Here is a 13,044-nt window from a genome sequence, read left to right on the forward strand (position 1 = left end):
AAGCGTTACTGTGGCACTCTAGCCACTTGGATGTGAACTGTCAACAGAAACATTTATACCAAAACAAACAACGAGTTGCTGGAGGGAACAGTGACTAGCCACTCTTGAAGACAAGAAATTTTGGCAGCTGATATAATGAGCCCTGTATCAAAATAAATTCACGAGGAGGAAAATGCCTTCTTTTTAGCACCCAGCTCAAATATCTCAATCTAAGACGTTCAATGAACAGAGGGTAGCTGATATCCACATTCATTTTGATTGACAACTTTATAGGAAAATCTGATGTAATACTCTCATTTGTAAGGGGAGCACACTGGATTAGCGGAACTGGCTGCCAGATGTCACTGTTGTTTAATGGAAATATAGCTGCTGGTGCACTGATCAGACTTACTGGCGTTTAATATGTTATGGTCAGGCAAGTGACTATGTAAAAATGGCACCTTCTTACTTGGTATGTGCTCCATGTTATATAGGGTTATTTTATTGACAAAAACAAGTTTTTATTATTGTCACTAGCTTTGCAGAGCCAAACCAGCTAGATAAGGGTGACTGGATTTCAACAACAAATGGGCATCTAAGTTCCAACTACAGAATCTTTATTGTTTCTGATGGTGTACAAAGCACATCCTCTGCTGGTGTCAAATGATATAGCCCTGTTGACAGATCGGGCCCAGAAAGGGCACACTGTGGCTTTTGGGTCCCACTCAGAGCAGCTCAGCCCTGTCATTTGCGGGAGGGAATCTTTTTACTTGTAACCTGAACAATTTGATATAGACATAATTGAGAGAGAGAACAAATATAGAACCTACCCTTCTCATAGAACCAGAAGAGTTGGAGATGGAATATATCTGCTATTTTATCTAGTCCATCTCCTTGCCAGTGCAGGGTTGTTCTGCACAGTGCATTTATTAGTGCAGTGTGTGCTCGGCATTCGGATTCCAACCATTTCCATGTGGCTGTTGATTCAGCTCTGTATTGTCATGGGTGGAATAACTATTGTGATTTGTGAGGTTAAATGGCTCTTTAAATGATTCCCTCCTGCTCTTTCTACAGCTTTTAATCAGTCTTTCTTCAGTTTCTACCTTTGTCCTATTCAGAGTCTCCAACTTCCATGTCTCTCCTGATGATTGTTTCCTTTGGTTTTTATCTTGTTTTGCTTCCTCAGGGACAGATTCTTCCATCCTTATTGGTGTTGAGTATTGCTTTACACCCACGCAGTCTGATTTCAGTGGGACTACTCCGGAAGGAAAGTATGACTCAGTATTAGGAAAGGTGGCAGAATCCAGCCCTCATGTCTTCCATACATACATAGGAGCATTCAAGGCTAGCCCTAGTGTTTTGGGGAAGGTTGATGAGATGACATTTTGGGCTCCTGTCATGAACATCACTTTTAATAATGTGTGTGTAAGTCAGAGCCTTAAGTCAGCCACTAGGTTTCTCTGGTGTACAAGGAGTGGGGCCCAGCTATTTGTGCTGGGGTCTGTGCATGGTTGACCATGTTAGTAAATGTTTTCAACAATCAGTTCCTGAAATTAACCTGTGGGGCTGGAGAGGGACCCAGCTGCAAGAAAGTTTTGTGTTTATTGTGATGAACATTAGGGTATTTTTAAGGGCTAATTCAGCCCAGATTTATGCTGGCACCTACAGTCCCTCTGTTGATACAGAGGTGATGTTTGTAACTGTAGGCATCCAGCCAGTGACTTGGAACGCTAGTGGTGCCATCCTACTGCCATTCATGAAGGCTCTGGCATTCCCCAACCTCAACAGCAAGTAAATTAGGAATCCTACAACCTAGTCTCCTGGCAGAGGTTCCTCCCCAATACTACAGCAGCATTTACACTGATGAAATTGCTACTAGATTATTCCTCCCTGCCCTTCCACAAAAGAGTCCATCTGTTTTAGCTTGTTCTATCTTGAGCTCATAAGCCTATTTCCAGCCAGCAATAACCTTTTTTTATGAGGCAGAAATGTTTCCATGGGACAGCAGGCTGCTGAGAGACATGAAGTCAAAGAGCTTTTGATTTGAATTTACAATACAAAACAACAATAATCAATCAGTGGTTCTGTTTAGCTTCTATAATGCAGACATGAGGATGCTGGGGGGGAAGAAGGGCAAAATAATCCAAATTAATCTGAAAGTGAAGCTTCAGAGGTTTCCATTCAGTCACAGCTTCTCCAGTCCAGATATCACTGGGATAAGAAGTGGGTGATGTTGTTTTCATTGTATACTCAAGGCTTCCTCTTTCTGGTCCCTTCTCAGGTGGGAGATTGGGAAATGGAGCTCCTGTAGTCTCACCTGTGGAGTTGGACTGCAGACTCGAGATGTCTTCTGCTCTCACCTCCTCTCAAGAGAGACGAATGAGACAGTGATTTTGGCAGATGAGCTGTGTCATAAACCCAAGCCCTCCTTAGTGCAAGCCTGCAATCGTTTTGACTGCCCACCATCCTGGTACCCTACAGAATGGCAACAGGTAAGAGTGTACACCTAATCCATTGTATCCCATTTGATGCTCATAAAACAGACTGATCTAGTTTAGTCAGTGATACATAGTCATTCAGTGCAGGCAAGAAGATTCATTTATCACCCAGGGCAGGCTGGTAAGTTCATTTAAAAAATGAAACATAGATGTCTGTCTTGAAGATCCCAGGACAGTGGTATCTTGTTATCTCATCTTAAAGGTCAATATAAAAACAAAGAGACAGAGAATTTTTTTTCACGAAAGTGATTTTTATTAATTTGTAATTGATTTTCACAAATAAATATTGACTATTATTAAGTCTGAATCAGCTTCAAATCCAAAAGGATCATAAATCAGAGTCACGAGTAATGAAAAAAGGTGCCATGCCACATACTTCTTAGCTGCCATCATATGGCTTGCAGGGTAGCCACACAAAGGTCCATGGAGTCGAGCTATACAGAGATTGTATTGATACCAGATGGGGAAGGAGAGAATGAGTAGAACAAGTTTTTGGGTACTCCTTGAAAATCAAAGTAATATTTTAGTTGTGGAGGGATTTTTCCTCTACTTATTAAGGGTGAGATTTTTCAAAGGCACAAATGGCAGTTTAGACACTTCAGTCTTAGTGACTTTCAGTGGTAGTGGTAGGTGCCTAGTTGACTGCTGTCTAAAAATCTCCTTCTAAATTGTGTGATACTTTGGGTCAGTGCAGTAGCTCTGTGTTTTTGGAAGGCAATTGGAAGATCTATTTTAGATCACAACTGAAATGAGTTTGTTGCCATGTAGATGCAAAATAAAACTCTGAGCTTCTTGACACAACAGAGAGTGCTTGAGTTAGGTGTAACCCTGCACAGCAAGAGGTCTTGCGGGTCAGGACTGAAGGTGAAATTCACTCCCCAACAGAGAGGCCAGAAAAAAGGCCAATGCACCACTTACCTCCCATTAAAACCTTCAAAATATGGTTTGAGTAGGATTTTAAGTGGTACATCAGCCCTTTGCTGGCCCTCTGTATGTGGGTTAATTTTGACCAATAAGAAATGAGTGGGAGTTTTACCCAGTGCTTTCCCGTGCTATGCCTGGCTCCAGCTGTAATGTATGCCACTTATTTAAAAGCCAGTTGAGTTAGATGACATCTTCGTATATATTCACCTAGTGGTGCTATTAAACTTGTACAGCAGTAATACATGAGGGAGCTCAGGGCTTATGCAGCCATCTTTGCAACAAAGCTCTGATTCAGTGTGCTCTTTTGCTAAAACCCCACAGCGTGAGTCCATCACATCTCTTTAAAAAGACTCAACATTATCTACACATTTAAAATATTAAGGTATATATGTATATTACACACATGTATTTTTAAATGTGTCTATCCCACATCCTGGACATACACACTGTAACTATAAACTACATCCAAAAAACTACATTAAAAGGATGTTTGAGTGGCAAAGTCAAGTGCTCCAAAAGTTAGGAAATGCCAGATTTAAGGTTGCCTGTGCCTACACAAAAGCATATAACAAGTTCTTGCAGAGTAGAAACTGCTCTAATGTAGTTGAGAACTGTTAGAATATCGGTATGCTGCAGTTCCATCTAAGTTAGGACATTGAGCTTGGTAGGGAGGCTGGTTTTTGGAAGCAGGCTTTAAAGCTGAGGCCCTATCTCCACTCTAGGGCCTTTTTGTAAGAGTAAGGGTTTCCATTGGTGTCCCTAGCTGTGAGTTCTCTTGCTCTTCACTGTTGTGGAATGTACAGTGCACTGGTTGGCATCTGGAACAAAGCATACAATGGTAGAAAGGACACCCAGAGTTGGATGTGATGGCTCCAGGTGTCAGCAGCCATTTCTCCTTTGGGGAAGCCACAACTGGCCAGTGCAGCCCTCACGGTATGGGGTACCAGGGTCTGGCCTGACAGATGGGGTATGTACTGTTTCAGCTTATCTCCCAGGGAGCCTCCACTGGCAGAGCTCCTGTGAAGGTCTGGCCACAGTTTAAAGCTGCAGAACTTTGCATGAAGAGTTTAAACACTGCCTGCCCTGACACAGAGTGAATCCCTCTCCCAGGGTGCAGGGGAGGGTTCATTTCCAGCAGAGGTGAATCAAGCCCCTATAGGAACACACACCTTTCCCACAACAAGGTATGCTGCAATTTCCCTATAAGCATTTTATCTGAAGTAGAATTTACATAGGGTGAAATCTACTCCCTTGCAGGGCCCATGCAAAGCTGATGAATCACTTAGCGCTTGTCTACACTAACACTTAGCCTGTGGCTAGCTGGGTTGTGAATCTACCCTGCACTAGCCTACCATGATTTAGCTGTCCATGTGGACCTTGCTTATGCACAATTGCAGTTCAGAATCCTCTTTGAAACAGGACTGGATCAAAGTGCATTAACAAACTGTTAACATGCATCAGCAGAGTCCACCACAGCTACAGCATGGAAGGCTAGTGCAGGGTAGATTCACACCCCAGCTTGCCACAGGCTAAGTGTTTGTGTAGACAAGCCCTAAGGCCCACTTCAGCCCTTAAGGTGCCACACAGGCCCTTGTGCTTGCCTCCTGACTAGTTGTGAATTTTGCCCGTATAATGTCTATGGTTCTGCTTTTCATAGCAGTCCCTCCTGGTAATTTTTAAACAGCAGCAAAAGTTTTAACCTACAAAGGTTCAGGAATGATATTTTCTTCTCTGAGGCTCTTTGTATTTGTTAAAGGAAGATGGTCTGAATTAGATGTGTTTAAAAGCCCCATGTTCTTGGCAAATAAAGTCCCAATAATCATCCGAGCATGTAACATTCCGAATGATTAAAAATGCATCCTTGTAAATTCAAGACTATATTTATTTTAAAAATGCTGTGTCCCTAGGACTGAGCCATTAGGATGTTTATCTTGTTTTCAGTAGTGTGTTTCTGAAGGAAAGTGGATACCAAGTATTCATTTTTTACAAGCCCTAGTAAATATCTGCTCTGCAGAGATCAAGTGGAAGATGTCACATTAATAAATCTTCATCTGTCTTGGTTTTATTACTGAATAAAGGGCGAAGTCTCAGGCCTGTCCCTCTCTGTTGGTGCTCAGTGCTGTCCTGTCACTAAGGTTACTCTGGAACAATTTCCTGACCTAGATCAGCACTGGAAAACCACTGCCCTCTTCAGACTTTTCCAAGCTATTTTTCTCCTTATTTTAAAATGTATTTTTAAATTTAAGAAGTGGCAGGCCTTAGAAGCCAGCTGGATCACGCAGAGCTGCTGGCAGGAAGATGCTTGCTCTAGGCTCCCAAAGCAGCTGCTCTGCCTTGCTACGGAACCGTAGAAGCAAGTCGTTTTTGACAGTAAAAACTGTGCTTGAAGGCTAGACTGCAGCACATTGTCCTGTGTAGGGGGCAATGCAGATCTGGATTGCTACAGGAGGAACTTGGAGTGGGGGGATTGTCCTTAGGAGGTACAGTCCCTTCCCGAATGCCCCAGTGGACAGGGAGAACTGCAAATGCTACACCCTCCCTCAGAACTTTCAGCCAGCTCCATGAACTGGCAAAGATGGGGCACAGAGCCATTGCCCCACCTTCTTTCTCCACACCTCTCTGTTCTCCACAGTTTGTGCACCACCCTCTGGGGAAGCAGGATTAGCAGTACGGTGGCCCCCCGGTACTTACTCAGTGTGCCTGCTTAGGCAAATGGGCCTAACCCCTAAGCTTTTCTCCTCCTGCCACACTCACAAAGTCCTCTGCTGGAGTGGTGTTGATGGAGGGCCCAAGAGCAGTAGAAAAAGTTAACACACACCATAGAGACGCAAGGGGCAAGCCATGAGGGCTAGAAACTTCCATTAAAAAAGAAGTCTGAAGTAATAACTTGATTCTGAGAGCTAATAGTGCCCAGGTTTTAGTCTAGCCCTGCACTAGATACAGTCATCAGGACAGAATGGGAATCGGTTGCAGTCTCTGCATTCTATCCAGTGTTTTGAAATACGGAGGCTGATTTAGAGTAGCTGATTAATTTTCACAGAACAAAATTGCCTGACTGGCCGGAGAAAAAAGAATTGGTAGAAAAATTCTGTTTTCTCCCTCTACTCTCAATAAATGCATGGGGTTTGGAAAAGGCGCGATTCCCCAACATTAGACAGTCAATTCTTTGGAGCAAGGAGCATCTTATTGTTAGGTGTTTTGTACAGCACGTAGCACAATGAGACTCTGATCTCTGATTGGAGTGCCTCAGTGCTCCTGCAATACTACTACTTCTAACAATAATAATAATAAGCTTTACTTGTTTTCTGTTCTTGAATGTGAGGCTTCTCAATCTTTTCATCTGCTGAAAACTCAAGTAGTATTTTATTGGGTTAAACTTTTCTTGAAGCTTTTGTGCTTTCTAACAATTTTGTTGTTGGGCAAAAGCTGTTTTTAGTCCTCAGAGAGCAAAACAAAATTGAATGCAAATCTTTTTACACAATTCTAATGTCTGCACTCCCCACTTTGTCTTTCAAGACCAATTACATTCTAGTAACATGAGGTCTGCACTTAAGCATGTCTGTGTGTGAGAAAGAGAGAGAGACCTATGATGTCTACAATGTTTTATAGAGCGTTCATTTTTTAACTACTTGAATATGTTTGTTAACATTTTTCCACTTCATGCTCTACTTCTCAGGCTTGATTCCCCTGCTGCAGATTATAAGCAGCTCCCACTGATTTCAGAAGATTAGTTCAGGTTTTCTTTTCTCCTCTGATAGGATGAGACAGACCTGGAACTGTATTAGTTGGATCGTACAGGAGAAAAGGAGCGTATTTCTAGCCAAATGACAAGTGCATCAGGAAGTAGGGCTGAGCTGCCATGTTTATAGAAGAGGGTCAAGGAAAGCTCTTAAATATGCTTGTTCTAAAGTTCCTGCCCTCCTTGGGTGGAAATGGATATGGAGGAGGTTATTTATATTAGGAGAGAGGGTAGCTGGAATCCCTAGAAATTAATCTCCCAGATCTACATTGAGTCAAATAAACCTTCCTCCTTCCCTTTTGGAAATAACATACACTGTTGTCACTGACAGTCATAAATATAAAGGGCTATGTGGCTACTTAATGGTTTATTATACTAACCTTATAAACAAATTGTTTAGTGTAGCTGCAGATCAGAGGCCGTGTGCAGCTTTCCCACGAATTAAAAATCCGAGAAATCCCACAATGCAGTACTTATTTCAAATTCAGGACTTTAAGGTGGGGAGTTAAGTTTGGGTTTGTTGATTAATGAATGGGTTCAGAGTGAGCTGAAAGACCAATAGGCAGTTTCCATTGTGCTGTTTGTTTCTTTGCTCTTTACCTGGAAATGGCCACAAGTCAGAATTTAAGGTCAGCATGGATGACTCCCACTCCCTCAGCTTCTCTCGATCTTCCCCCAGTGTTCACAGACCTGTGGAGCAGGCACTCAGAAGCGAGATGTGCTCTGTAAGCAGCGCATGGCAGATGGAAGTTTTTTGGAGCTTCCAGAAACCTTCTGCTCCGCTCTGAGACCAGTTGCCCAACAAGCCTGCAAAAACAAAGACTGTCCCAGCGAATGGCTTCTTTCCGACTGGACACAGGTATGTGGTATCTGTATAAGTGAGGAGTCCAATACTGGAAATAGATCTCATTGTCCAGAGGGGCCATCTCCTAGTGTCTTTTTTGAGTTACAAATATCCGGAAAAGTTCTTGAGACGAGAAATGAAAAGCAAATCCTCATCACTAGAGGGTCTGATGAAGCAGAAACCATTTATAACAATGGGAATCCTATGCCCAGACTGCAAAAAGAGGAGTCAGTTTTACCCAGCTATATCCCTGTGGTGGGGTTCTTTTCTTACTGGCATCCAGTATGACCACTTGCTCTGTGGCCCCTCTCTGGAGACTGGCTCCACTGATGTGGAGTAGTCCTCCAGCCAAACCCTAAAGACCTTCCCTTCCGGGGTAAGCAAGAATCCAAACACAAAATAATAAACTGACCTTTCCCAGGCCACTGCCTTCACTTCTGTTGATGGTTGCAAAGAGTGGTTTACCCTCCCCCAGGCTTCCTCCCCTTGTTAGAGTTCCCTCTGTGGATGCAGGCCGATGCCAATAGAGCCCACCTTGGCATTTTCCCTTGATGCAGGGAAGTGAATGGAACTTCTTCCAATTCTCTGTAGAAGCATCAGCCTGGGCCACTAAACGAGAAAGGGTTCACATGCCTGGCCGCAGTCCTACACCTCTTCTGTCACCCAGGCTAGTGCTTTCTCCTGCTTTTCCTGCACCTCTGAACCTCACCCCCTCAGTGTCACAAGCAGACTTTTACTCCACTGAACTTGCTTGTGCCTCCACAGCATTCCCTTCTCCCAAGCTCCTCCATGGGCTAACTTCTCCAGCTCCCTTAGAGCAGAGCCCTACCCCAGGTCCCGACAAATCCCTAGTCTTTCTTCTTACTGAGGAACAGCCCATCTTTTATCCTGCTTTCCCTCTTCCCAGCAAGCCTTGCTCTCAGTCACATGCTCCCTATGAGTCCACAACCCCCAGAATACCAGGCCTCAAAGAGGCCAAGGTCAAGTGACAGGAGTGCTGGGCTGTCCCTGCCCTTTAAGGGATAGTATACCCTGATACATTGCCCCTGCTCTCCTTGTACCAAATTCTGCTCTCACTTACACTCATGCAACCCGACTGAAGTCAAGGGGCTTTTGGTCCTTTGACTTCAGAGGAATTATTCTACATTTACACCAGCATAACTGAGAACAGATTCTGGTCCCTTTATGAAAGGATATTTGTAAACTCTTCCCCCTTTTAATTCCCCCCTTCTCCTTCACACAAGGAGATGGTTAATAACTTCATCATGAAGGAAGCACCAGTCGTGCTGGGGAAGGGAGCTGTTCCACTCGACCCCACATGGGTGGCGATCTCTCTTGACATTCCAGTCAAATAAATGGATTTTCTAATGAAATCTGCTGCCAGGACACACACCCATTCTGGCAGCAAAGGGGTAATTCTATTCCCACCCATCCCAACCTATCCTCCGTCGCAAGAAGTGCAGCTTTAACATTTTTACTGTACATTATTTACATTAAAATCCATACAACTCATGTTTCTCACGCTGGCACTTTTTAAAATTTATTTTTTTTCTGCTCTAAGTAGCCTTTCATTTGGTTCTTTCTTTTTCTCTGATCACACTCAACTCTTTTCTTTCCTCTCATTCTGTCTCTCATGCCCAATTCTGTAACAGACTGACAGCCACACACACACGCGCTGGAAAAATACTAGGTATGGTGGCTCCCAAGAAACTGTGTGCCAGGTCCAGGATTGAGTTGAGTCTCCTGATCTAGGGCTCTCAAACTTTTTCATTGCATGAACACCATCTCAGTGGACCACCAGCAATTGCTTCATGGACCATAATCCACAGGCCATAGTTTGAGGACAACTGCACGGGGGCATCTCTTTTGCATCTGATCATTGCATCATTAATCCCCCAGGTTAATTTTTAATAGTTCTACAACAGTAAAACAGAAAATCAAAGGTTTAATGCAATCTGAAGAATTTTTGCCAGTTTGCATCAAATTTGACAATGTAGGGCTAGATTGTGTGTTGCCCTTGAATGTCTGTGAGCAAGTGCCTTTCCCTCTACTTCGTGTGACTGCAAAACAGCCACACGCAATAGCTGTGCTGCCTACACTTTAAGTAGCACAGTCACTGTTTGCTTCTGCTCCCCTTTCCAGAGAAAAGTATGCTGAAGAGAAAGCAGGAAAGAAGAAAGGTTATGGCCCTGCCCTCTTTGCTCTCAGAGCTGAGCTAATGCTCCAAGGGGAGCAATCTGCTCTGTGCCAATGGATGCATCAAATTGCTCAACCCCCAGGCACAAGGAGTGGTGCTGGGAGAGATTGTGCCTTTATGCTTCTCCTTGTGGAGCCTGGCTCCACACTTCCCCTTCTACAGAGGTGTGGTTTAAAAGCTTGATCTTAAGGTACATGTAATACCAAAATCGAGCTTATTTGAAGAGAACAGAAAAAGAAACACTGACCGTGGGATTTTATATATAATGGAAACAGCCACTCAGCCTTCGCAAGAGCAGCTCAAGTTTCAGAGTAACAGCCGTGTTAGTCTGTATCCGCAAAAAGAAGAACAGGAGTACTTGTGGCACCTTAGAGACTAACAAATTTATTAGAGCATAAGCTTTCGTGGACTACAGCCCACTTCTTCGGATGCATATAGAATGGAACATATATTGAGGAGATATATATACACACATACAGAGAGCATAAACAGGTGGGAGTTGTCTTACTAACTCTGAGAGGCCAATTAATTAAGAGAAAAAAAAAAAAAAAAAAAAACTTTTGAAGTGATAATCAAGCTAGCCGAGTACAGACAGTGTGATAAGAAGTGTGAGAATACTTACAAGGGGAGATAGTCAACGTTTGTAATGGCTCAGCCATTCCCAGTCCTTATTCAAACCGGAGTTAATTGTGTCTAGTTTGCATATCAATTCTAGCTCTGCAGTCTCTCTTTGGAGTCTGTTTTTGAAGGTTTTCTGTTGTAATATAGCCACCCGCAGGTCTGTCACTGAATGACCAGACAGGTTAAAGTGTTCTCCCACTGGTTTTTGAGTATTTTGATTCCTGATGTCAGATTTGTGTCCATTAATTCTTTTGCGTAGAGACTGTCCGGTTTGGCCAATGTACATGGCAGAGGGGCATTGCTGGCACATGATGGCATAGATCACATTGGTAGATGTGCAGGTGAACGAGCCCCTGATGGTATGGCTGATGTGATTAGGTCCTATGATGATGTCACTTGAATAGATATGTGGACAGAGTTGGCATCGGGGTTTGTTACAAGGATAGGTTCCTGGGTTAGTGGTTTTGTTCAGTGATGTGTGGTTGCTGGTGAGTATTTGCTTTAGGTTGGGGGGTTGTCTGTAAGCGAGGACAGGTCTGTCTCCCAAGATCTGTGAGAGTAAAGGATCATCTTTCAGGATAGGTTGTAGATCTCTGATGATGCGCTGGAGAGGTTTTAGTTGGGGGCTGAAGGTGACAGCTAGTGGTGTTCTGTTATTTTCTTTGTTGGGCCTGTCTTGTAGGAGGTGACTTCTGGGTACTCGTCTGGCTCTGTCAATCTGTTTTTTCACTTCAGCAGGTGGGTATTGTAGTTTTAAGAATGCTTGATAGAGATCTTGTAGGTGCTTGTCTCTATCCGAGGGATTGGAGCAAATGCGGTTATATCTTAGAGCTTGGCTGTAGACAATGGATCGTGTGGTGTGTCCTGGATGGAAGCTGGAGGCATGTAGGTAAGTGTAGCGGTCAGTAGGTTTCCGGTATAGGGTGGTATTGATGTGACCATCGCTTATTAGCACAGTAGTGTCCAGGAAATGGACCGCTTGTGTGGATTGATCTAGGCTGAGGTTGATGGTGGGATGGAAATTATTGAAATCATGGTGAAATTCCTCAAGGGCTTCTTTTCCATGGGTCCAGATGATGAAGATGTCATCAATGTAGCGCAAGTAGAGTAGGGGCGTTAGGGGACGAGAGCTAAGGAAGCGTTGTTCTAAGTCAGCCATAAAAATGTTGGCATATTGTGGGGCCATGCGGGTACCCATAGCAGTGCCGCTGACTTGAAGGTATATATTGTCCCCAAATGTGAAATAGTTGTGGGTGAGGACAAAATCACAAAGTTCAGCCACCAGGTTAGCTGTGACATTATCAGGGATACTGTTCCTGATAGCTTGTAGTCCATCTTTGTGTGGAATATTGGTGTAGAGGGCTTCTACGTCCATAGTGGCCAGGATGGTGTTTTCTGGAAGATCACCGATGGATTGTAGTTTCCTCAGGAAGTCAGTGGTGTCTCGAAGATAGCTGGGAGTGCTGGTAGCGTAGGGTCTTAGGACAGAGTCTACATAACCAGACAAGCCTGATGTTAGGGTGCCAATGCCTGAGATGATGGGGCGTCCAGGATATCCAGGTTTATGGATCTTGGGTAGCAAATAGAATACCCCTGGTCGGGGTTCTAGGCATGTGTCTGTACGGATTTGTTCCTGTGCTTTGTCAGGGAGTTTTTTTAGCAGATGGTGTAGTTTCTTTAGGTAATCTTCAGTGGGATCAGAGGATAATGGCCTGTAGAATGTGGTGTTAGAGAGCTGTCTAGCAGCCTCCTGGTCATATTCCAATTTATCCATGATGACGACAGCACCTCCTTTGTCAGCCTTTTTGATTATGATGTCAGGGTTGTTTCTGAGGCTGTAGATGGCGTTGTGTTCAGCATGGCTGAGGTTATGTGGCAAGTGATGTTGCTTTTCCACAATTTCAGCCTTTGCACGTCGACGGAAGCAATCTATGTAGAAATCCAGTCTGTTGTTTCGACCGTCCGGAGGAGTCCATGCAGAATCCTTTTTTTTGTAGTGCTGGTAGGGAGGATTCTGTGGGTTAGTATGCTGTTCAGAGGTATGTTGGAAATATTCTTTGAGTCGGAGACGTCGAAAGTAGGATTCTAGGTCACCGCAGAACTGTATCATATTCATGGGTCTGGAGGGACAAAAGGAGAGGCCACTCACTTCACTACTATAGTTAAGGTTGCCTGACAATTCCCAGTATAAGACCCAGTTTTCAATTGTTTGTATAATCAAAAGAGGTCACTCCCTTCCAAA

The 13,044-nt window shown here is 43.8% G+C and overlaps 1 protein-coding gene across 3 annotated transcripts in view; it reads left to right on the forward strand.

Annotated features, from left to right (window-relative positions):
- Positions 1-13,044, forward strand: part of ADAMTSL1 (ADAMTS like 1) — a 697,981-nt gene that overhangs the window by 611,801 nt on the left and 73,136 nt on the right. For all 3 annotated transcript variants that reach the window (XM_054032714.1, XM_054032715.1, XM_054032716.1), the window contains 2 exons: positions 2,261-2,471; positions 7,820-7,999. In XM_054032714.1, the coding sequence (XP_053888689.1) occupies positions 2,261-2,471; positions 7,820-7,999 (391 nt within the window). The remainder of the gene's footprint in view (positions 1-2,260; positions 2,472-7,819; positions 8,000-13,044) is intronic.

Source organism: Malaclemys terrapin, chromosome 6 (genome assembly GCF_027887155.1).
Source record: "Malaclemys terrapin pileata isolate rMalTer1 chromosome 6, rMalTer1.hap1, whole genome shotgun sequence".
Classification (NCBI taxonomy): domain Eukaryota; kingdom Metazoa; phylum Chordata; order Testudines; family Emydidae; genus Malaclemys; species Malaclemys terrapin.